The sequence below is a fragment of the Camelus bactrianus genome, chromosome 5 (genome assembly GCF_048773025.1).
Source record: "Camelus bactrianus isolate YW-2024 breed Bactrian camel chromosome 5, ASM4877302v1, whole genome shotgun sequence".
Taxonomy (NCBI): Eukaryota; Metazoa; Chordata; class Mammalia; order Artiodactyla; family Camelidae; genus Camelus; species Camelus bactrianus.
Window position 1 is genome coordinate 72,926,037 of NC_133543.1, and position 25,828 is coordinate 72,951,864.

Consider the following 25,828-nt stretch of genomic DNA (forward strand, 5'->3'; position numbering starts at 1 on the left):
AGATAAGTGGTGAATACCCTTTGACATTACCAGGAAATGTGGTCGGTAGGCTAGGAATGAGCATTCGAATCGGTCCTCAGCTTTTCACTGCATGTAAGACTCTTAGCAGGTCACTTAACCAGGTCTTCTTTCAGTTCTCTGGCTCTACTAGACCCTCCACCTGAGAAGTCCTTCTCTGTCTATAGAAATTCTCTGCATCCTTTAAGCCCTAGCTCCACCAAGGCCTCCTCTTTGTGTTGTTTTTTTTTTAATTAAAAAAAATTTTTTTTTAAGCCCTCCTAAGCCCAGACCTCCTCTTTGAAGCCTCCCGGAATTCCCCCAGCTTCCCAGATAGGCACAGCCCTCCACCGTGCCCTCGGGAGCACATCTCTGATGTTCTACTCACAGAGTTAGAAACTGTCCTCTATGTCCCTCTTCCTCCTCCACCTTCACCTTCTATTTTAAAATTCAAGGAAACTGAGGCCCAGAGAACATCAATTGTTCACCCAAGGATAAAATATCACTCATTGTTGGCCATGCCTGGATTTGAACCCAGATTCCCTGATTCCCAGTTTAGTATTCTTTCCATGAATCTATCCCTTCTTTTCCTGCCCCCGCTTCACCAACCCCATACATAGAGGAAACTGCTCTAGTGGGAGGTAAATGTGGTGCCTGTAGATCCCTGGTTATTTCTGTCTGAGCATCAGGTTACTGGACACAGCTGATGATCCTCACCATTGTGGACATGACGAAACAGTAGACTAGGCTTAGCAATGCCATTGTCATCGGGCCCAGGGCGTGCTTCGGCCCATGTCTAAGCTGTTCCTTTTGCTCTCTGTGTTTCCTGTCCCCAGGCACACTATGACTTGGCCATCCATGTTACTTTGCAATGGCTGGATATCAAAGAAGACTTAACTTGGCTGGAACGGGAGGAAGTGTAAGTTGAATGGTTTGGGGTTTTGGTTTTTCTAATGTGTGATTATGAGAAGCGACAGAGGAAGTTCTATCTGGCATCTTCCACAATGACGCACTCTGATTTGAAAATACTGCAGGTGAGCATCTATTTCCAACTAGAAACCTGAAGAAACCCCACAGTCATCAATTCAAGGAAGTCATGTATATGCTTACATATTTTGCATCTCTGTTAATTGTTTTCCATCAGATGCAGATCTTTCTTGCATAGAATGTTCTGCCTTAGAAATATGACTGTGCTTTATTGTGTACATGCCTTGATTTTTTTTTTTAATGATCAGTTCTGTGGGTAAAGTCTGTAATCTTTTCCTAAGGACTATCAAACACAGCTTCTTAAGCATTTGACCAGATGTGTGCCTGAGCTGAGTGGTTTGAGTCACAGCTGTTTAGAACCTTTCCAGAATGTTTGGCATCTTCTCCCGTGTGTGCCAGGCAGACCAGCTCAGTTGGGAAGAACATGAAACTAGTGAGGCCAGGATCGAACTGCTTGTTTCAGAGGCCAGTTGTTTTTTCTGTTCCGTGGCTTTAGAATGCACACCTCGTCCTGAATGACTGTACCAGTGTTTAGTTGTAATCAGCAGAAAATCCAGTTTGAGCAGAGTTAAGGGAAAAAAAAAAGCAGGGAAGAAAGAAAATGACACAGAGAGAGGAGGAGGGGAGGGATTTATCTCCTCTGTAACTGACAAGTCCATGGCTAGGTCCACATCAGGCATGGCTTAACTCAAAACTCAAGCCAGGTCGTCAGGATTCACCTTTGGACTGTTTTCCCTGGGTGGACACTATTCCTAGTTTCAACCCACTTTATCACAACATTCAGTCCAAGGGAGAATGCATTTTTGAAAAATCACAGAATTATATCTCAATGACTCTGTTTGCTCTGATTTATCTGGGGGTGGAGTAGGGGGAGTAGGGGATGGAATACGCTGACTAGCTTAGTCCATGGTGTGTTTTCCATCCTTGGCCTCTAGGGCTGTTGTCAGCTTCTCTAGAAGCATAGAGGTACCCAGTGGGGTAGGGCAGTTATCCCCAAGCAAATTGCCACAGGAGGGGGAAAGGAAACTGGTTGGCACAGTCATAACTGCTCACCATAGTAGCCAGTCTGCCAATGATGGATAGCTGCGGGAACATGGATAGATGAGGGCAAATTCATCAGCACTGTTGAAAGATTCAAAATTCAAAGCGTAGACTTTACTGATGATGGATTGATCGTATCAGTTTTGTAAAAAAGTGCATGGCACACGGCCACTGGCGGTTACTTATCACTTATGATTATTGTCACAACCTTAGCAGGCATCAAAAGAACAAGGGTAAACCCTGCATTCTTACTTATTCAATTCCCTTTAGGAAAATGCCATTTTGGGGTAGACCCATATATCCAAACCACAGAGAACGAGAAGCAATGATTTTATCATCTTACGCTGGAATCTTAATGGTAAGGAAGTGAACACCGTGCATGTATGGAGATTTTGTATCTACAATGTGCGTTTTGATATTAATGCATACTTATTTTTCAACCAATATTTCTAAATATTCAGAATTTACTAATATTAAATGTTTTATTTTTAAAGATATAATAAATAAAATACTGACTTCTATATTGTATTGTGAAAACATTTATTTAAGGGGAAAAATAACACATAAGTAATTGGCATTAGGATACTCTGATTTATCCACTTATTTGGAAATTATTTATTTGGTGCCCATGCTCTCAGGCATGGTACTAGACGTACTGGAGCTATAATAGCTTTGTTTTATAATAAAAGAAGAGCCGTGATATGATAACATATTTGTTGTTATTGTTGTTATTTAACAGAACAGTATCCCAATTGAGGAAGTCTTTAAAATTTATGGGGCTGATTCTTCTGCCAGTTCTGGTGCTATCAAGGTAGGGATTACCTGAGACCACCAGTATAAGGGATTTTTAGAGAGAATTTATTTTGTAAATTCATAATGTTGCATTTTCAGGCACAAAATAACAGTTTTATATCAAAATGTACAAAACCAGATGTACCCATATCTTACTCCAGTAATAAATGTTTATAAGATGCTTTCCTTACATAAGGGACTACATTTGTCATAACAAATGCATTTTTGGTTAGGCTGAGAAAAGGCAGCCAACTGAGCACCTGTCTTAAGAGTCTAGATTCTGCCTCTGTTTCTGATTAACACAGTTTGTCACTTACACTTTTTATGATGCAGATCTGGTCAATTTAAGCACTCTCCTACCTTCTAGAACTAGGACAAGATCTACAAATTTCATCCTCATGATAACTCACCTAGCACGCTGCTGCCACATTTCTCCTTCCCACAAGACTACTTGGAAATCAGCACAGTAGACGCAGTAATGATCTGGGAGTCCAGGACCTGGGAGGAGTTCTGACTAGGTCCTTTTCCCTCTTTGGGCTTCCTTATACTGATCTTTAAAAAGGTGGAATATTCTGAATGATCTTTACGGCCAATTCAGGTTTTGCTATTTATGAATGTATGAACAGTTAGTAAACATTTAAAATATGAACTTCTTAAAAAAAAAGGTGGGGGAGGATATAGCTCAGTGATAGAGTGTATGCTTAGCATGAACAAGGTCCTGGGTTCAATTCTCAGTACCTCCATTAAAATAAATAGATAAATAAACCTAATTACCCCCCCAAAAGTAAATAAATAAAATAAAATGAAACATGGGTTTCTATTCAGAGGTAAACTACTTACTGATCATTTTAGCTTTTGATACCTCTAGAAAAGGGAAAAGGAAAGGGAAGATGGGGTGGGCAGGGGTGAAGTGGAGGAGTCAGGGAGAGAAGCAGGGAGAGCCCACACCCTGACACAAGGCCTTCTGCTCACATTGTCGATTCCCCCCCACCCAGGATTTGGGAGGGAGGCCTGGGCAGGGGCAGGGCTATGGCACAGGAAGCTGCTTCCCATGTTCTCTTACCTGCAGACCATACTGCAAACAGTGGGGTCATATAAGGTCAAAAGCCCACCAGGTCCAGCCTAGTAGTCAAGCATTTGCTCAGAAGTGTTGTAACTGACTCCAACTGTCCTAGCACTGGTAAGCTGGCCCTGAATCTGAGACTCAAATTCCCTTAATACAGAGGAAATCAGCACCTTCTCCCTGATCACTCTGGTTTCAATTCCATTCATTCATTCACTCATTCACTCACTCACTCATTCATTCATTATAGTTGTAGGCGCAGGGAATGTAAGGGGGAGCAGGTCAGACAAGATGACTTTCTGGTGGATCTTATACTGGAGTTGACATTCTACCTTGGTTGAGGCATAAGCCACCCCAGGCCCAATGCTCCTCAGAGACCAAGCTGTTCTTGGCTTTTAAGGAAAGCCCAGCTCATTTGTTTTCTTAGAGAGCTGAGCAGACTTTAACTGCTTCATTCCTGTTTGTTTTTCTGCAGTTTTCTCCCTTCCAGGCTGCCCTCTTCTCCCCTTTCCTCAAATCACCCCAATAACACATACACATAAATATCTGAGCTCAAGCCCCTCTGTTTCAGACACTGTGTTCTCTCGCCTTCACCTTCTGTGCCTGGGGGAGGTCTAGGGCAGGCAGCAGGCACCTCTGGTTGGCTGGTCTCAACTCAAGTGGCCAGAGAGCAAATACAGAAAATTTCATCCTGGAGGGAGTGGCACTGTCAGCACTCCCAGTCATGGCTGGGTTACCCATTAAGAAGATTTGCAGACATGGATGTCCAAGTGGCTCAGATGGCCAGGTTTGTTACAAGGACCAGAAGGGGAAGCCACACTGTTGAGAGGCAGGCTGGCCAATCTCTATCTACCCATCTGGCCTTTCACTTATTCTTTAAAGAGCCTTTATTCAGCACCTTCTCTGTTCAGTTACACCCAGTCTCTGTCCCCACAATCAGTGGCCAATAACAGAAAGCCCAGATGTACACATAGACTACATAATGACCAGCTCTGAAGGGAAATAAGTTATATCCTCATAGAGGAGGTGTTGTCCAACTCAAGTTCATGTGCCCGATGCACAGTGAGGCCAAACATGCCGAAACCTGGGAGTTTGGAGCAGAAGGATTTATTGCAGGGCCGAGCAAGGAGAATGGGGCAGCTGATGCTCAGAAGACCTGAACTCCCAGATGGTTTTGGGGAAAGAGGCAAAATCAAACCTAGTTCAGGACTACTTTCTCTAAATATTCAAAAATTAAATAGCTCATCAAGCATTATTCATACAATATAAACTGACTGTTTTAGACAACGAATCATCACAAAGGGTGTGATATGATTTGAGCCACAGATATAAGGGTCTGAGGATCGTCTGCCCCATGGACCTCACAAGCCCCTCCCTGCCTCGGGGACGCCAGCCCAGGCCTTTCTCTTGTGTCTACACATCAGCTCCACTCAGGCACCTCCTCTGCATCTTAAATAAGGAATTAGCTGGACTTCTGGATGGGAATGTAACTTTTCAAAGATTACATTGTAAGAGCTATTTTAAAACAGTTCTTTAGGGTTTAACGTAATTTCAAAATATGGTTTTAACTAGGAGGTAGGGTTGTTCACGAAATAGTTATTGACAAAGGTTTCTTTCTAACGGCTGCGAGTATCTGAATGACCTTTGATTCCTTCGGATAACTTGTCTCCCAAGCAACAGCTAAAATCCTTCCCAAGCATGCGTCTAAAGCCCTGTTGAATACTAAACAGATTATGTAGAATTTCTGGCTGTTAGAATTGGCCACTTGGTACCATCCGCATCCTGTGTGGGCTCAATGACTTTCTTTGGGACTATTTGCTGCCACCTGGTGACTGAAAGGCCTCATGGACCCAGAATGGTTCAATTCTGTAAGCTTCGGGTTCTACTCCTGATTTGGAGCTGTTTTTTGCTGACAGAGCCATTCTTCTGCTGTGGAAGTGGGACCTGTAGGGAAAAAAAAATCAGCTAAGGACCTCACGTAAGTGCGGGGATTTTGCAATTAACATCAGATAAATATAAGAGGTCCTGCTCAATTTTCAGCTGAAGAAAAGAAGCATAAATCTTCCTTTAATAAATAAAGCAAGCAAGAAAAATGTTCTTGAGCTCCATTTGACAGAGAAAGAGGGGGAAAAGGAAAGGGAGAGAGAGTGAAAACTGGTGTAACAGAAAGTGGGAAAAAATAAAGAGAGGTAACTGAAGAAATCAGAATCTCTCCTTTCTTGTCTCTTCCTGACCATCCATCATTCCACTCCATCCAAACTTATACCCAAAGTCTAAAGCAAGCTCTTCAGAGGCAAACAGACTGGTGTCCAGTTCCAGCTCTGTCACTCACTGGCTGTGTGGCCTTGGATAAGTTACTAACATCCCTGAGTCCCAATCCCCCTGCATGTAAATAGGCATGATTACCACACCAGGTTGTTCTGAGCATTCAGTGAGACCATGCAGATCAGGTGTGTGATGCTGGCATGGGGGGTGGGGGGCTTCGAGATTAGTATGATTATTTCCAAGCCCACCTGCGCTGGCTGGCCAGCCTCCCTGCTCCTATCCATAGGAGTCCGCTGCTAGCCACCTGGTCTCAGCAGAATGGCCATCTTCCACCCTCACACATCTCTGCAGCCCCAGCCTCCAGGCACAGACCCCCAGTCTGCTGTGTGTCTCCTCTTGAAGGATGCTGACTCAGCATGATCTGCACTGAAATGAAAAAGTGTTTCGTGATTTAAAAAAAGGGGGGACCTAGATTTAAACAAAAGTTCAGTATTGACCAATCTTCATGATGAGGGATACCAGTTATGTCCAAATGAATATTTATCATATATGTTAGATAAAGACCAAGCAAACAAGCAAGTCCACCAAGTGCATGAAACGGAACAGTATCAACATTGTTTTGCGCTCTGTGTATCCTCTCCAGCCCCAGATTCTTCCTTTTGCCCCATTTCCACTATCTTAGATTGTGTTTTTATCATCCTCTTTTATTTCCTTATAGTTTGACCGCATATGCATCTCTAATCAATATATATTATTTAGTTTTGCATGTTCCTTGAATTTTATATACATGAAATAAAAGCAAGATATGTAAATGAAGCAATATAAATGAAATGAAGCAAATATATTCTTCGAGGGCTTTTTTCCACTCAACATTATGTTGCAGAAATTCATCCATGTTGTTGCACGTAGCTACAGTTTACTTTCACTGCAGATAGTATTCCACTGTGGGACTGTGCTACGGTTTATTTGTATATTCTTCTGTTTCAGATATTTAGATTATTTCTTTTATATGTCTCTTGGTGCACAGTGAAAGGGTTTCTGTGTGGCACGTGCCTCGGCCTGAAATTGCTGCATCATAGGGTATGTGCATCCTCAACTCTCCTTATAAGGCCAAATTCGCTTCCAAAATAACTGTACCAATTAATACTTCTATCTGCAATAGAGGTTATCTGGTTGTTACCAAGACTTGATATTTTCAGGCTTAAGTTTATCAGGCTGTTAAGCTTCCATTGTGGACTTGATTCACACTCTCTTGATCACCAGTGGACAATTATTTATATGTTTCTTCTTCTTCTTTTGTAGAGTGCCTGTTGAAATCTTTGTCCAGTTTTCTGTTGGGTCATTTTCTTTTTTATTTATACAGAGCCTCAATTTTTAGAAAAACTGCTAATGGATATAATCAGTCAAGTCCTAGATCTTCCAGCATTCTTTCAACTTAAAATTTGCCCTTTTTCTTCGTAAACGTTAAAATGTTTAGAAAGTTTGATTTCGCAACATCTCAACCACATTTGCAAAATTTGTTGGGTGGGCACAAACTGCCTTTCCAGGCTGCATGCCCTGCTTTTACTTTGGAAAATATGATTGTCATAAGCATATGTTCAATTGCTTTGACACTTCCGATGAGAAATGCTTCACCCTTCATGTCAGTGAGATCAAAGAAATGTTTTCATACATTACTGCTCAAGGTTGAAAGGCAGGTGAAGATGACTGTTTAGGCTCTTCATCCCTTAAGGACATACCCCTGTTTTTCTTGTCAAGTTCCAACATGCCTTTACATATCCCCATCTTCTCCTCCTCCTTACCCTTCGGTTAGAAGAAATTTCTGTTGACTGTGCTTTGGACATAATTTGGCACTCAGTAAGTACTTGAATGGAGAAATAACAATCAGAATAATACTCTGACATTGACACAATGAAGCTATCAGAAAGTAAATTTTAAGTGAAAAAAGATCCTCCAATTAACTCTGGGTTTAGGATTTCAATTTCATCCTACTTTTAACATAATTTTTCATATGAACCACAGAGAGCTCCATTAACTGCTTGCATGAGTCATCAGATTATCAGAACTCGCAGAACGTGTGATGTGGAAGTGACCTTTACTAACATTGGGTTCTATCATCCACAGTGGAGAGAGAAACTGTTACCCAACACAACTTCGTGTCCGCAATACACAGTGAGGCCAAACAAATTGAAACGTTAGAGTTTGAGCAGAGAAGGGTTTATTGCAGGACCAAGTAAGGAGAACGGGTGGCTCATGCCAAAAAAAAAAACCCTGAACTGCCCAAAGGATTTCAACAAAGCATTTTTAAAGGCCAGGTGAGGGAGGTGGGGTACATGATCAACTTGTGCACAACTCTGATTGGTTGATGTTGAGGGAACAGGGTGGACAACACCATTAATCGTTAGGTGCCAGAAGTTCTGGCGGCCACATGCTCATGATCATCAAGTAATCAATTTCTTTCATTTGGTAATTTTTTAGCATCTGAAAAACTCAGGAATTATGCATGAGATATTGTTATCTGGGTACTTCAGAGAGGAGCTAAGCAGAGGACATGGGGAGAGGGTCTGTCCCAGGAAGGCCCCATAGGGTCCTGCTCGGTTACAAATCTAGAACATGAAAAGCCTCCATTTTGAGTCTTCTCATACAGAAGTGCATGAAGATCAATGTACGAGCCAGTTCTCTTTCCCTTGTACCTGGCATACGTCATCCTGCAGGGCTGTTATCCCCACTGTCATTGCTCCACACTGACACGAAGCCTCTTTCCAATGACTTTTTGTGTTTGAGGGTCATCTTTCTGAATACATTATGTGCTTCTTGAGGTTAGAAGCCATTATTCATGCTTAGGTTTAATTCTTTACAACACTGGATATGACATGAACTATCAATAAATATGTTTGCCATTTGAGTCAAAGGCTGAGGTCAAATTTAGAAATACCCCTGCTGAGGTGCCTATAACCTGTCCTGTCTATAAAGAGAACATGACCTCATTTATTGTTTAATCCATGTTTTCTGTCCTTTCTGTTAGTACATCCTTGTTAGCACATCCTACTGTTTCGTTTATGAAATGTATCACAATGTATGATCAGGAATCTTGTCTGTCTTACCAACCAGAGCTCCTAAAACAGGGCCTGGCCCATAGTAGGTGCTCACTGGAAACTTGTTGAATGAATGAATAAAGAGACAGTCTTCACCTTGAGGAAGTTCCCAATGCAGTGCAACAGGCAGCGGGCTGTAACTATGAGACACTGGGGGTGTTCTACGTGACAATGTGCTCTGCATTCACAGATGAGTGAGTGGATGATTCAGCCTCTGGTGGGGTGGGGAGCAGGGTGCCAGCACTGAAGAGTGGAGGTGAGGGGACACGGGGCAAATTTCTCAGAAAAGGGGATATTTGAGCTCCATCTCAAAGGAAAAGTAGGAGCCTCTAGGTGGAAAAGGAGGAAAAGGCTATTCCAGGTAAAGGGAACCACATGAGGCATATCAGGGTGTGCAGGGGCCTTCTAGGCAAAGAATAGCAGCAGAGGGCAGCGTGTGAAGGTGCGTGACCCAAGAAACACGGGCCTTCTCAGTGGCCCGCTAGTAATGTGTAAGGAGAGTGGGTTTCAGACCAAGGACTGAAACAAGAGCTATAACAAGCAGCCACTGACAGCACAAAGTGGGTGCAGCTTTTGAAAGCAGGACTGTTTTCCTTTCAGGTTCCCCGAGCTCCACCTTTCCGCCTCTCTCTGCACCCTTTTGCCATGTTAACAGCACCCAAAGCCGCAGAATATGCCCGCAAACAGAGTAAGCCTGTTTACTTCCATCCGCTGAGAGAAATTTAAGTAAAACTAGGAGGTGAGCTCACAAAGTAAAGTCAAAGCTGTTATGGTAATAACATCTTTCTGTCTGGTTGAGTTTAAAAGAATCAGGAGCATTTATGACGATTTCCCTCCATCGCTGAAATCAGGGAAGTCATTTCTCAGACCCTTTGGTGATGGGAACAAACCACCGTATAAGGGAAGACTCTAAACCTGAGGGTGGACCCATTTAAAAAAAATTTTTTTAGACAGATATGATTACTACGTCTGTCTCTAGGTGTCAAGTTAGGAAGGGGAGCAACGAATAAAAATGCCACCAGCAGCTCTGCAAGGGAAGCAAATGCCAAGGAAAGGAAAACATCAAAGAATGTATCTTTGGACACACAGCCAAAGAACAAGGTAAGTCTAAAAATGCAACTTGAACCAAACTGATACCAGTTGTTTTGGGAATATTTAGATTGTAGTTAAAAGTCTAGCCTTTGGGAGTTAGATGCTCTGGATTTGAATCCAAAGCCCACTACTTACCAGCTGTGTGACTTCAGGCAAGTGACTTAACCTCTCTGGGCCTTAGTTTATATTACTATCTATGTCAAATAGCCTTGGTCCCTCTCTCACTAATGAGAATTTTCTCTTTGCCTGCTTTGCATCTCTGCTGCTTCTGCCCTGACCATCTGATTCCTGGGACGTGTATGTTGCAGAATTCAGAGAGCAGTCCGAGATGGACAGGGCTGGAAAAGAAGGAGAATGCTTTGCCTGTCTGGCTCTGCATTCTCAGCTATAGTGTGCAAATGGAAAGGAAATTTTAAAAGAAGTCAGAGAGACCAACAAGATCAACATAATAAAAGCGAGCAGGGAGAGATTCAGAAGAATGCTACAGCCTGGCTGGCTGGGATATTCTAGGATTTTGTTGAATAAGAGACTCTGGGTCAGCTGGAGAGTTGTAAGGTAGGAAAGGAAAAGGGGAATTTTGAAACCTGAATCATTGGGTTATGAATTAGGTTTTCTTCAAGGAACACAAGTGAAAGTTAAACTCCTTTTTATTGAATTTGGTTGCTATCCTATGCATTTTTAAAATGTGAATCTCTGAATAGGCTAGGCCACACAGAGCTCATGATTAATTCAGGCTTTTTTGAGACAAACTATTGACTGATTAGAAATGTAACCTTATCATTGCAAGTGCTTTAATTCATCTTTGTCAGGCACTTGATATCTGATATTTGACCTTAACTCCCTATAAATTGAAAGCTAATATCTGTGTCCATGTTAAATTGATGTTCTTGATACCAAAATTATCTTTTTATTCTGCAGGTCAGTTAGAAACTTGGAACTGCACCATGGGAGTTCACAGTAAAGTCTCTGGGAGGGGAAAAGAACCATCACCTTAAAACTGCACCTCTTGACAGCATATTTTTCTTGACAATTAGCTTTTGATGCAAAGTGCATTGAAGTGCTATTTTGGATGTTAAACCTTCTTCTCTTAGAATCATTCTGTTTGGCCATATTGTGGTTTTTATTTATTTTTTTTAAAGTATGTATATTATGCTACTTCGTTCTGACTGGAAGATTGTTGGTTAGAGGATTTTGAGAATATATAGTATTTCTTTGTCAAAGCAGGCTGGCTTTGTAGTACATTTACAAATGTTTATCACTGAATATTGCAGAATGGTGGAGTAGAAGGCAGTTTTTCGAAGTTTCAATCCAAAGTAAAATTAATCTGTCATTGATTGCCTTTGATACATTCTCATTTGGAAACATTTAAACTCATTTCAATAAAAGCATTAAAAGAAATATGGGTACAGACTTTCTTTCAGGAGAATATAATGACTACTAGGAAAAGAAAATATTCTAGTCTTTCAACACCTTTCCAAAATGCTGATTAGGCACATAGTTAAACTTAAAAATACACATAGTAACAATCTGACCAAATGAATGTGGGTATAAATTATACCATCTTAAGGTTCTCATGTGCCAACTTTATGTAGAACAGTTTACTTTAACGTGTGCCGAAACTGGCGTGTGGTTTGTTGACTTTTGCTGAAAATGGTGGTGTATTCCAATGTGGCGTTGTGGCTGGGGAGACCGATGCAGCCTTTTCCACACTGGTTCAGTTACGGCTGTAAGTAAGGTGTATCAGTAGACCTGCCGCATTATGTGTATCCTCCTGTCCCTGGGTACACTGTCTAGCTTTGCAGGACTCTGCCCAGTTTTCCTCTGTCTGGGTTGGCCAGCTTGAAGGGAACGTTTTTTTTTTCTTTGTGACTATTGATTTTTCTCCCTTTAACAACTGCACAGTTGCTTTATGTGCTGCCTGAGGACTTTCACAAATGGCATCGTGGACATATTGCCATCTATAGTTGGATGTCCCTTTAGAGCCCCTCCACAGGTCATGAACCACGAAGGTGTTTGATTTCACCTTCCTACATACACACAGGATGACAAAAGAGTCGGTGACTAGAGTCATCTACCTCTGTGTATCTGAGGAATGCTAGAAGCACTTAGAAAATTTTAGAAAATCAATAGACTGGCTGCAATGGAAAAAGCTTTTCAAGTAGTCACCTGGGTTCTATGAAACAGTGATGCTTTGGGGAGGGAAAACTCAGGCAAATCGTGATGCTAGTTTTGAAAACAAAAAGCAACCCTAGAAGATGGATCGGGGTGGGGGAAGGCGAGTGGGAGGATCCTGTGTATTTTTCTGCTCTTGGAGTGTCTCAGAGTCTCAGGGACCTCTTTCTTTTTAGCCCAAGGAGAAGTGTTTAATCTCAAGACAAAATACGGCTATTTCCAAAATTTGCTGCTTTTTCACTAGCAACTCAAAGCTATACATTTACAAATTGATTTTATTTTTTCTTCTCATGAGAGTAATATATATTTATATAATAGAAAATTAAGGCAATTGAAAACAACAAAAATGAGAAATAAAAACATAAAACTAAGAGCTATCATCTTGCCATTCACTGACAACCATGACTGACATTTCAGCTTATACATACACCATTATAATCTTTTTTTTTCCTATACAGACATATGCAAAATACTTTTATCAAAAGCATGTCATACTGATGAGGTAATTTAGGAAGTGTAATTGCCTTCCAGTTAGAGGATTTTTTGTTGCCCTTAGCACTTCAAGTTCTTCTGGAACTCATAGGATGGTCACGAGCCACCCCAGATGGAGCCACCAATCTCATTTCAGCAGTTTCCATAGGCAAACTTTACAAAACACTGGGCATGTAATGTATTTCTAGAGAGCTGCATAGGATGAGAAGTGCGTCCTTTGTCTCCAAGGTCATAATGGCTCTGCTGACTTCAATTCCTTTCACTGGAGTGAGTGAGGACAACCCGAAAAGGCCAGAGAGAATGAGAGCCCCCAGCCCCATGATCCCAAATGAAAAAAAGAGAGAGAACATAGAAATCCCCTCCCGCACTACCCCCAGGCCCCTTTTGTGTCGTTCTTGCCAACACAGCAGCCGTCCTGCTATATATACCAGCTGCCACGCTTGTCCCCATCACGCTGGACGCTGATCACCCACTGTCAACAACCATGGGGAAGGTGAGCCAACCGAGGTGCCACACCATGCCTGTTGAGCCTCTACTGAGTCGGGGGATATACCTCCCAGCTGATTTCCTGCTGTCATCTTGTTTTCCACCTGCAGATCACCTTCTACGAGGACCGGGGCTTCCAGGGCCGCCACTACGAGTGCAGCAGCGACCATGCCAACCTGCAGCCCTACTTCAGCCGCTGCAACTCCATCCGCGTGGACAGCGGCTGCTGGATGATCTACGAGCGCCCCAACTTCCAGGGCCACCAGTACTTCCTGCGGCGCGGGGACTACTCCGACTACCAGCAGTGGATGGGCTTCAACGACTCCATCCGCTCCTGCCGCGCCATTCCTTACGTGAGTCTTGCTTCCACCTGACTATTGTGAAAGCATCGCTGATTCGTGGCCGTAAATTCCTGCTTATAAAAGTCAGTTGGTTTCAACCCAGGACTAGTGTTCACAGTAAACTAGCAATGCTGATTCTCAAGCATTTTTAAAAAATGATATATTTACTATACTTCACTGTATTCCCCTATGGAAACATTTTAACTCATTTCAATAAAGCATTTTAAAAAATAGATTGTTTTCAGGGCACGAGAAATCACAACAACATTGTGAATTAATTTGATAGCATCCACCTGATCCCCTAATTTCTAAATACATATCAAAATCACCTTGTTCAGTAAAGAAAAAAATCTACCTAGACCATTATTTTTTAATGATAAAAACACTGAGAGACTATGGGAAAATAACATAGGAATAATATATTCTGGCTGTATTGGCACTTGTTTTCAGTACATTCTCAAGGACGTACAGATCTAGAAACTAGAACAATATGTTTCAGCTTGTAAGTAGCACCTTGTATTCCAGGAGTTGTTATCAACTAGTTTCTTACAAGAGTCAGAGACAGATCGTTGATAAGGATTTCATGGGATATGGTCCTCACCAAAGAGCTGCTTAATGTCTCTTACATGGAGTTTGTGTTTCCACTTTCTGATGACACCAAATGGTGTGACAGGGCAAGCAGTTTCAAGATGTGAAATCAAAATTTGGCTGGAGAAATTTGCAGATGCAAAAAAGAGGTAGAACTAAAATAGGATCTACTTTGAGGCATGAATCTCAAATGGTACAGGTGACTTGGCAAAATGTCAGACATATGGCCTCAGAGAAAACACAGACTATTGTAAATGCTGAATGCAACAGTTACTTAAAACGAGCTTGATAGGACTCAGTTATATGCAGCATAATGGAAAAGAAAGTCAGAATCCTCTCCGCAGACTCACTAGTATGGTTATGACAGATGCCTTTTTATGAAGGAATCTCTTTTATTGCCCTTATTTCAATGCTTGTTTCTTCCACAAGATAGTCCTCTGGCCAGGTCAGCTTTATTTTTAATACTCTCCCTAATCAGTTAGGCTGGCAATATATGGAGAGATTACATATATAACAGGATGGTTTGAAAACCATGCTGCATGAAGCTGCAGGCTGATTTAGCCCCTTTCATTAACATCAAGTGATGCCCACAACTTATTTTTCACCTTTGATTTGTCATCACGACAGACCAGCTCTCACAGGATAAGGCTATATGAGAGAGAGAACTATGGAGGCCTCGTGTCAGAGCTCACAGAGGACTGCTCCTGCATCCACGACCGCTTCCGGCTCACTGAGCTCCACTCCCTCCACGTACTGGAGGGCTGGTGGGTCCTCTACGAGATGCCCAACTACCGGGGGCGGCAGTACCTGCTGCGGCCGGGGGACTACAGGCGCTACCACGACTGGGGGGCCCTGGATGCCAGAGTCGGCTCTCTGAGACGGGTCGTTGATTTGTACTAGGCTGTGTTTTTCTTGTTAAGATCCACATAGACATGCATTAAATATACAACTTGTGTTCCTGGAACTAAGTGATTCTTGTTCATCTTAAATAATAACTGAATTTTAATAAATGGTGAGCCCTGGCAATTTACTTGGTCAAGTGTTTTGAATGTCTACTTACTTGCTGCTGGTCAGGCAGCCGTATTTATAATGCCCTCACTCACATCATGAGAAGGAGAGAGAAACACTGTCCCTGCCTCTACGACCCACAATCTGAGGGAGAGAGGAAAGAAACATAATAAAAAAGTATTAAACCCACGTACAGGAGAAAACAGAGAACGTGGCTAGGACACCAAAGACAAGGGATTGCTGGAGAGATTAAGGCAGCTGAAGTCTCTGATAAAATTAGTCAAGAGAAGCTGAGAGAAGAGAGGAGCTTTAAGCAGAATTATCAAAGTAGAGAAAGTTGAGTCTTCCTGATGAGGTCAGATGAAGTAGGAAAAGTGCTAAGCGAAGAGTTAAAGGGCCTGAGTTGTTATCCTGCCTCTGCTACTTGCTAATACAGTCACCTACTCAGACTAGTTTTCCAGGGGCTCTCCCAGCTTTAGCACTGAAAGCTTTACATCCTGGAAAGCCCCTCGGTCTTCGGTAAATGAGGATGGTCAGTTACCCCATTTACTAGCTTACTTCTTTGAGTAAGTCACATCTTAACATCTCTTTGCCTAAATTACCTTATTGAAAACTACAGGTAATAATAAATCCCTGCCTCACTCAATTACAGGATAATTATGATGAAAAGATGGTGAAAGGTTGTGAACACACTTTGTTATCTTTAAATGATTGTACAAACATAAATGTAAGAAATTAATGTATCCTCGCGGGAGGGTATATAGCTCAGTGGTAGAGTGCGTGCCTAGCATGCACGAGGTACTGGGTTCAATCTCCAGTACCTCCATTAAAAAATAAATAAACCTAACTACCTCCCCCACATTAGAATTACCTGGGGAGCTCAAAAGAAAAAGACAATGCCCTTTGGACAATATAACTGAACCCAGTAAAAGAGGGCTCTAGGTATTTCTAGCATTAAAATAAAAAAAGAAAGAAAGAAATTAATGTATCCTCAGTGTTCTCTCAAGATCAACAGTATACAATATAGTCATCTTTATCTTGGACTCCAATATTAATTTTTAACAAGATTCAATTATTGAAGACTCAATTATGCAGAGGGAAGCAGGAATATTTGCTAGGCTGCATACATTCTGGGATTTCTTTCCACTAGAGTAGAGCTGTTCTCCCAGAATGCTAATTCTTTTTCCAAATTTACATAAGCAAAAATAGTGCTCTGTTCCAGTAAACTTCTTCATAGAAATTGATAAGCTGATTTTAAAATTCATATGGAATTTTTCAAAATTCATATGGAATTGCAAGGGACCCAGAATAGCTGAAACAATCTTGAGAAAAGAAGAAAAAAGCAGTAATACTCACACCTCTCAATTTCAAAACTTACCACAAAGCATCTGTAATCAAGACAATGAGGTACTGGCATAGGGTAGACATGCAAATGAGTGGAATCAACTTGAGAGTCCAGAAATAAACCCAGATATCAATGTCCAACAAATTTTTGACACAGGTGCTAAGACCATTCAATGGGGAAAGAATAGCTTTTCAACAAATGTCACTTGGACTACTGAATATCCAAATGCAAAAGAATGAAGTTAGACCCCTATTTCATACCGCATATAAAAATTAACTCAAAATAGATCAAATACTTAAATGTAAGAACTTAAACTACAAAACTCAGAAGAAAACATAGGCATACATCTTTGTGATCTTCTATTAAGCAATGATTTCTTAAATATGACATCAAAAGCACAAGCAACAACAACAAAAATAATAAATTAGACTTCATCAAAGTTAAAATCTTTTATGCAGCAAAGGATACCATCAAGAAAGTGAAAAGACAGCCCACTGAGTGGGAGAAAATATTTACAAATCTTTTATCTGATAAGGGTTTAGTATCTAGAATATGTAAAGAACTCTTAAAACTCAACAACAGAAAGACAAACAATACAATTTTAAAACGAGCAAAGGACTTAATTATACAAAGAAGATACACAAATGGCCAACAAGCTAATGAAAAGATGCTCAGTGTTATTAGTCATTGGGGAAATTAAAATCGAAACCACAATGGGATAGCACTTAATGCCCGCTATGATGGTTATAATTTAGGGGGGAAAAAAACAAGTGTTGGTAAGGATGTGGTGAGATTAGAACTTTCATAATCTGCTTGTAGGAGGGTAAAATGATGCAGCTGTTGTGGAAAACAGTTTGGTAGTTCCTCAAATAGTTAAACAGATTATTATATGACTCAGCAACCCCACTCTGATGTTTACATTCAAAAGAATTAAAAAGGAGTGTTCAAACAAAAATGTATATGTGAATATTCTAGCAGCACTATTGACAATAGCCCAAAGGTGAAAACAACCCAAATGTCTATCAGCAGATAATTGGACAAATGAAATGTGATATAGCCAAACAATGGAATATTACTTTGCTATAAAAAGGAATGAAGTACTGATCCATGCTACAACATGGATGAATCTTGAAAACATTATGCTAAGTGAAATAAACCAGTCACCTAAGACCACATATTATAGGATTCATATATGAAAAACCCAGAATAGGCAAATCTACAGAGACATGGTTGCTTAGGTCTGGGTGGATAAGGGAAGGATAACTAAAGGGTACGATAACTAAAGGGTACAAGACTCTTTGTGGGATGAGCATGTTTTAAAATTGACTGTGATGATAGTTGTGCATATCTGTAAATATACTAAAACCACTGAATTGTACACTTTAAATGGGTAAACTGTAAGGTATGTGAAATTATATCTCAATGAAGTTGTTTTAAAAAAATAATGCCTTGCACAGAACCTTAAGTAATGTTTTAAAAAAATAATGCCTTGCACAGAACCTTAAGCAATGAAGATTCTTTTACAATAAGATTGCTTCTTGCTAAAGGAACATATGAGGTAAATTATAAATATGAGGATATACGTATTATCAAACTGTTGTGCCTCTTACCAATACCAAATATGCAGGAGATTGGTGGTTTTGCTGCTGGCTTAGTTAAACCACAGTGTGTTGTCCTTCATTTGGGTAACTAATAAAATATGAGCTCTGTTTTAACAAAAAAAGTGAAAACCTAGGTAACATATCTCACTGAAAATAATTTTAGCTTGAGGTTTTATTTATTTATTTTTTTTATTCTGGCAAACTTGAGGGTTTAGAAAACAGCATTCTATCTGACAAAGTATGCCACAAGTTTTCTTCTCTATAAAACAAGGGGTGTAACAACAAGGACCTACTGTATAACACAGGGAACTATATTCAATTTCTTGTAATAACATGTAATGGAAAAGAGTTTGAATAGAAAAAATATATATGTATGTGTATGTATAACTGAATCACTTTGCTGTACACCTGAAACTAACATTGTAAATCAACTACACTTCAATAAAAATTTTTTTTAAAAATAAGGGGTGTAGGCAAAAGGAGCTCTGTGTTTCCTGCCAGCTCTGATACTATAAGACCCTATTAGGCTTCGAGGTGGTTAACACCTTGGTATCTCAGTGGTCAACACTGTAGGCTTTGGAGGTTTGTGGACTTGGTTTCTGGCTTGAGCACCTAATGGCTGTATGATCTTGAGCAAGTTACTTAACCTCTCTAAACCTCAGTTTTCCCAATGGCATGTTCTTATGAGGAATAAATGAGATGCCTCCTGTAAAGAAGCTCAGTAAATAGCAGCCATCACCTCATCAGTTTCACCTAGTTGTGCTATATACATGGACTTCATAAGAAAAAAAGGGCCAGAATAAATTCGCTACTTTCTGAAAAAATTTCCTCTAACTCAAGGAAATGTGAACATCCTTAATGTCCTTTTAACATTACTGCTGTCTACCCACAAATCAGTGAGTAAGGGGTTACAGAGTCCTTTACAGTTAATGCTGAGATCCTAGAGCCAGGCTGAAGAAATCAGCCTGGCAGCAATCACTCAAGTGAAGAACTCACCAGAGTTTACAGGAACTCCTGGTAGAGCCAAAGATTCTCAGGGTTAGTAGGGACACAGCAGACTACTTTGGTGCTAGGCCTTCAAACAAAAAAATTTTTTAAAAAGTATAACATTGAGCGTACTATGAGAAGCACATAATTTAAGGAAGATGTAAGACATGCACATCTAGAAAGATAACCTCTAAAACAAACCATTGTTACTTGCAGAACAGTTAGTTTAGGCCTTCAAGGCTAACAGACTCGAGTTCAGTTTCTTTCTGAATCTGGACCTTTCTGAATTTGATTCACACAGTGATCAGTACTGCGGTTAGACTTGGTCAGTCAAGGATCTTGGCCGGCACTGGGTGTTCAGAGACCCTCCTCTAGCTGCAGTCCTCACCACAGGACAGGGACGTGTAGGGCAACCGGGACATGCCCACACCTCTAGACCACACTCCTTATAGCTGGAGCTCCGGAATTTCCTCCATGCAGACCCTTGCTTCCAAAACCCAGGAGAGAATCCTCACCAGCCCTGCCCTCCTGAAGACTCTGGCAGTCAAAGGGCAGCTGTTTGGTGGGGGGTTTGTGGGGAAGCCTGTAGGTAGAATTTGAATATGAGAGGGAGTGAGAAAAGAGGAGGAAAGCCCATGGAGTTGTGGAGGGGCTGCTCCATTTATGCTCTTGCCCCAGATCTCCCAAATATTTGGGGAAGTCCTGATAGTACTTGTGCTGTGTTTGGCTGCTTGATGCACTTTATATAAGATTCCCGGTACCATGTCTGGAACATACTAGACTCTCTTTATACAGTAGGCTATCATTATTAACTGTTACTATTTTCATCATCAGGGGCCAAACGAGTGCTATAAAGTTTGCTGCAGGTTCAATCCTACCTATTTAAGTGAAAGCAGACATGGCTTCTTCAGCAGGGTCATGGCAGTGATGTGCTGCTGAACTCAAGAGGCTTCATTTGGGAGACGGTGAGTGGTTCCCAGACAGTCAGGAAAGCTGCAAAGGCTACAGGAAAACTCAGATTACAAACTAAAGCGTCTGTTGGGGAGGGTGGGTAGAGGGAGGGAGAGAGGGTAAGGAGCTATTCCCACTAGGTTTCTAATAGGCCTTAGGGAAATGTAATGGCTCCTAAATGAATGATTTTGTCTTTAGAAGAAGCCAGGGTTATATTAGATCCATTCAAATATTTTGATAAGCAATTCTGTATATTTTGATATACAACTTTATTTAACCATGAGTTCTTAGAGAACTCTAAATGATTTTGTAATTTTTTTTTTCTGATTTAAATAAGACTTGTCTTTTTAAAATTGGGTTTGGCAGTTCTTTCTAAAGAAAAAAAAAACTTGTATATAACTTTAAACTTGGTATTCAAATATCTGTGATAAAAGGCTCTTTGGTTCAGCCCCTTAATCTCCCACATATTTTAAGCTGGGGTGCTAGCTGATACTACAAAAAGAAAAAAGAAAAAAACATAACAAAGCATGTCTTGTAACATCCAGGACCCAATGTCTCATTCCATTGACTCATCCATCTTCTAAAATGCAAGGAAGTAGAGGGAAGGGTATAGCTCAGTGGTAGAACACATGCTTAGCATGCACAAGGTCCTGGGTTCAATCCCTAGTACCTCCTTTTTAAAATAAATAAATAAATAAGTAAACCTAATTACCTCCCGTCCTCAAAAAAGGGAGAAAAAAATGCAAGGAAGTGGCTGAGAATCTCATATTCCTTCACAAAAATGTTGCTTATCATGTTTTCTTTCATTTTTGTTCCCTTTCTCAGGCCACCTCTCCTGTCTCTCTACTTTAGCCATTAGAGGTAAGTTCTGATTCACAGGCTAGCCCTGGTGGTGCTCTAACACCTCCCCTCCCTCTGGAATGCCTCCCTGCTGCCAGCCTACACCAGCCTGCCAAACTTCTGGGCCGTTTTTACCTTCCTTCAAGTCTTCCTAGGTCACCAAGGACCAGACAGGACTGGAGGCTATCAGAACCACGGAATGTGGTAGAAAAATGAGTGGGAGAGAATGACTTCTGTGTCACTGAACATCCACATAGGTGACCTCATGTGGCAGAGGTATTGTTTTCCAAAGTAAAATCAGAATCATTTATTTGTTTAACTGTTTCATGTTTCCAGAGCACTATTTATCCATGAAGTTAACTAGTAGTAATCATAGGGGATAGAGAAGTGTAACATGGTCCTAATCCTTAAGCTTATAACCTTGTTGACAGTAAATCAGGAAAAGAAGACATTGTATGAGAAAAGCAATGCTTAATGGCTAAGTTGGGTGGTAATGAAGTGGATATAGATGCTCAGAGAAGGGAGAGACAAGGAAAAGCTGGTTGTAAGAGGAGATGTCCTAGGAAGAGGGACCTAGCCTGCCCTGAAGGTTGGGTCAGACTTAGTAACTTTCTGGAAAGGAAGGTGTTCCAGTATTAAGAGACAGCTTCCTTCCACAGGCCCAGATCATCAGACATCTTGAATTTAAAAGGCAAGGTGGGAAAAAAACCTCCCTAGTTAATCCTTCTTGACTGCCAAGATTTAAAACAAATGTACTCACAGTCTTCAACGTGAATTGTGTCTACTACTATTTCTCTACTTAACCATAAAAGGGTTCAGTATAATAACGAGAGTGAAGACACCTCTTCTGACTTTTTCTTTATATATCAACTTTCCTTTTCTACACTGCTTCAAAAACCTGGACAGCACTTTAAGAGAAAGGATATAGTTATAAAAGTTAAACATACAAAAAAACCTCATAGGTGATATGGAAATGAGAAAGGGGAGAAATTTTCACCGCATCAGGCCTAAATCACCTGCTAGGTCTGAAATGTGCACACATACACACACACCAGCACGTACACCTCTGAACCTCTGTAACACATGCTGATGCCCCTGGCTTCTGCATCTGCAGTCCACCAACCACAATGAAGTGGGTTTAGAACAGGAACTTGTCAATGAACTCACGGTAACGTGTTCCTGGGAGGGCTGGCATGTTCCATTGCAGATTCCCTTCTGTGAGTGCAGCAGTGACCACTCCTACCCACAGTTCTGCTTCAGCCACAGCAATTTAGTGCATGTGGGTGGGCAGCAAGAGCTGGCTGCTCCAGGCAGGGGCATCCACCACCAGCAATGGGTAGACTCCAACAACTCCGTCTGCTCTGACTGCACCGTCATCACATATTTTATTCCTCCTCTTGGCATCTTGCCCAAGATCACACAAAATGATAGTCATCATTTGATGGTGAAATCAAAATTCCCAAACAAAAGATCTTTGTTAAATTAGATCAATGTATTCCAATACATGCAATTATCAACTGTTCACATTTAGTCTCCATACCATAAGCAAAAGCATAGACACTATGACATTGGAGCTCTGAAACACATCTTTTTTTTGATTCTTGTACCAAGAGAATGCTATTAATATTATCAACTCTAGCATTTTTTTACGGCAAACATTGATTTATTAACTTCTTATTTTGTTTTTGTTTCTCTAGTTTTATTGAGATATAATTGACACACAGCACTACATACGTTTAAGGTGTACAACACAATGATTTCACTTACATACATCATGAAATGATTACCTCAATAGGGTTAGTGAACAGCCATCACCTCATATAGATACATTAAAGAAATAAAAATTTTTTTTGTGATGAGAATCCTTTATCGATGAGATTTACTCTCTTAATAACTTTCATATATAACTTACAGCAGTGTTAATTATTTTTATCATGTTGTACATTACATTCTTAGCACTTATTTACTTTATAACTGGAAGTTCATCCCTTTTGACTACCTCCACCTACCTCCCTCGGTAACCACATAATCTGACCTCTTTTTCTGTAAGTTTGTTTTGTCTTTGAAGTATAACTGTAGCACTATGTTTTTTCCTGTGCACAACACAGTGATTCAATATTTCTATATGTTTCAAAATGATCACTATGATAAGTCTAGTTGTCATCTGTCATGGAAAGATACTACATAATTATTGACTATATTCCCCATATTGTACTCTTCATACCTAAGACTCATTTCTTTTGTAACTGAAAGTTTCTACCTCTTAATCTCCCTCAACTATTTCTCTGGTCCTGGACTTTTGTTTGTTGGGAGTTTTTAAAATTATTGATTTCATTTCATTACTGGTCTGTTCATATTTTTTATTTCCTCCCGATTCAGCCTTGGACATCTTTCACATTTATTAAAATATGAATATATTATTTTTTACCACCATTATTACTTTACAATTTACCATGTGTTTTCAAGTCCATTATCTCATTTGATTTTCATCATCATTCTTATTCTACGAGTAGGGAAACTGAGGCTTGGGGAAGGTAAGTGACTTTCCAAAGACTATACGAGCAGTACTAGAAGCTGCAGGAGTGTGGATGGATGGATGTAGCCATTGCTCTCTGAACGTGTTCTCCAGAAGTCGTGCCTATTCAATAATCTCATGGTGCTTGTAAGCAGCACTTCGGAATAAGCAGCGTGAAAGTGAGATGGCAGGGTAAGTGGTCACTGGTAGTGTTGTCTGCAAGCACTTGCTCTTCCACCACACAATGATGCAGGCCCTGACAGCACCATTCACCCCCTACCTGACCCAGTCCAGGTCCCTGATGCTCTAACGTTAGAAGCCGACTGTACAACCCAAGGAGCTTGTATGTACACCTCTCTCTCCAGGCCCAGGCTTTCCCATGACTTTGGAATCAAAAAATAAGGCTAACTGTCTCACCAACTTCTTGAACCAACACTGTTGGCCTTCTGTATTCATGAGTTCTGCATCCATGGATTCAACCAACCAGAGGTCAAAAATACTAGAAAAAAATTCCAAAAAGTTTCAAAAAACAGAACTTGAATTATCCGCACACTGGCAACTATTTGCACATCATTTACCTTGTATTTACAACCATCTACATAGCATTTACACTGTATTCAATATTACACGTAACCTAGAGATGACTTAAAATATATGAGAGGATGTGCATAGGTTATGTGCAAATATGATGCCATTTTATAGAAGAGACTTGAGCCTCCACAGATTTTGGTATCCACAGGGCTTCCGGAACCAGTCCCCCATGGATACTGAGAGACAGTTGTATTTTATTTCTAGGTGTTTTATTTGATCCCTCACATGTCTTAATATAATTGTCTGCCTCAGGGTTCTGTTAGTGCTGCCAACAGTTTTGCAAGAGGTTGGGATGAATCCTACAATGTCTGACTGTGTGGTAGACTGGAGCCAGCCTATAACCACCTGTCTCTGTCCATTCTGTGGAGGCTCATGCCAGGGCCTGACAAGATATCTGACGGGTGTTGGTTTTGTTCTATTCCAGTGGAGGAGCCTCTATCCACTACGGGTTTCCCTTTTTACAGGAAGAGCCTTCAACAGTAAACCTGTTACATGTGAACATAAATAACATATTTTATGAATAATAACCATATTTTCTAAAGCAAAAACAATTAATGAAAAGACTAGTATTGCTTTACATTTTAACAAATCTATTTAATGTCATATAACCTCTGGCAAAACTCCACCAAACACTTATGAAAGAATAAAAGTGAAAAAAGCAACTATTTGGTATTGTTATGAAAACTGTTTTGAACTCAAGAGCCCCTTGAAAGTGTCTTGAGGACTTTAGGGGACCCCCTACCACAGTATGAAATCCATGCCATCAAGATGCTCTGTTGTCTGGCCTGGGTGCTGTCCAGCATCTCAAAAGTCTGAGGAAGTAAGGGGTGTGGAACCTTAAAGATTTCTACATTACTCCTTACACTAACTTAAATCACCCTTACCGAGGGAGCAAGTGTTTATCATGGTGAAGAGAAAGGTAGATCTTAGGACCTTTGAAGGAGGTCAGGGACCACAAAAGCAAGCAAGTCTCTGAGCAGGCACCAGCAGAAGGAAGGACGTAGGCACCCCAGAAGATGTAAGAAAGGTAGGAAGGCCACAACCATCTGCTTTCTTTCAGGTCAAAGCAAAGTATTGAAGGCCTACTATGTGCTCACCCTATGCTCTAGGGCCCAGGAGCAGAAAAGAACAAGAGACAATTCCCAGCCTCCAGAAGCCCACAAATTTCCAGTCAAGTATCCATTTTACTCATGACAGACCCCCAGATGACAACACTGATGATCACGGAATCTTGAATCTGAACTAAGATTTACGCTTTTCCAAGCACTTTCACAGATCACTTGAGTCCCTCTTCCTTAAGATTTCTTATTATTTATGTTCTAGTTTTCAAGAAGTTTTTTTTGTTTGTTTGTTTTTTAACACCAATCTCAGAGCAGAATGTATTGTTTAGTTTCATTGCCTTTAAGGCATCAGTGAAGCAGAGTAGGCTATTTCTTTAAAAAGGCATGGGGATAGAATTTCGCTCATCCTTCTAAAGAGTAAAGGCTCTTTTCATTTTGGTGGCAGCAACAGCTTTACTGAATGAGAACACCCCGAACCTACCAGAAAGAATGAGAGGAAACATTCAGCTAACCCCGAC

At 40.8% G+C, this 25,828-nt stretch overlaps 2 protein-coding genes across 3 annotated transcripts; both read left to right on the plus strand.

Moving 5' to 3' along the window:
* The first annotated feature begins 771 nt into the window (after window positions 1-771).
* Window positions 772-11,712, plus strand: C5H2orf80 (chromosome 5 C2orf80 homolog). Of its 2 annotated transcripts, XM_010960089.2 has the most exons (6): window positions 772-916; window positions 2,296-2,383; window positions 2,765-2,836; window positions 9,841-9,928; window positions 10,220-10,341; window positions 11,251-11,712. In XM_010960089.2, the coding sequence occupies exons 2-6, from the start codon at window positions 2,300-2,302 to the stop codon at window positions 11,257-11,259; spliced, it is 375 nt and encodes a 124-aa protein (XP_010958391.2). In that variant the 5' UTR covers window positions 772-916; window positions 2,296-2,299; the 3' UTR covers window positions 11,260-11,712. The 2 variants fall into 2 exon arrangements, with proteins under 2 accessions (XP_010958391.2, XP_074219330.1); XM_074363229.1 differs by lacking the exon at window positions 2,765-2,836.
* Window positions 11,713-13,480: 1,768 nt separating this feature from the next.
* On the plus strand, window positions 13,481-15,326 carry LOC105073005 (gamma-crystallin A). The gene is made up of 3 exons (XM_045520525.2): window positions 13,481-13,489; window positions 13,593-13,835; window positions 15,039-15,326. The coding sequence occupies exons 1-3, from the start codon at window positions 13,481-13,483 to the stop codon at window positions 15,309-15,311; spliced, it is 525 nt and encodes a 174-aa protein (XP_045376481.2). The 3' UTR covers window positions 15,312-15,326.
* The last annotated feature ends 10,502 nt before the right edge of the window (window positions 15,327-25,828 follow it).

What these genes read in the sequence shown, in the direction of transcription:
- C5H2orf80 (XM_010960089.2), top strand. Translation starts at nt 2,300, where the DNA reads ATGCCATTTTGGGGTAGACCCATATATCCAAACCACAGAGAACGAGAA. An exon ending in CCAGTTCTGGTGCTATCAAG is followed by an intron (nt 2,837 to 9,840) that starts GTAGGGATTACC and finishes TTTTCCTTTCAG; the next exon opens with GTTCCCCGAGCTCCACCTTT. An exon ending in AGAATATGCCCGCAAACAGA is followed by an intron (nt 9,929 to 10,219) that starts GTAAGCCTGTTT and finishes GTCTGTCTCTAG; the next exon opens with GTGTCAAGTTAGGAAGGGGA.
- LOC105073005 (XM_045520525.2), top strand. An exon ending in CCTGCCGCGCCATTCCTTAC is followed by an intron (nt 13,836 to 15,038) that starts GTGAGTCTTGCT and finishes TCATCACGACAG; the next exon opens with ACCAGCTCTCACAGGATAAG.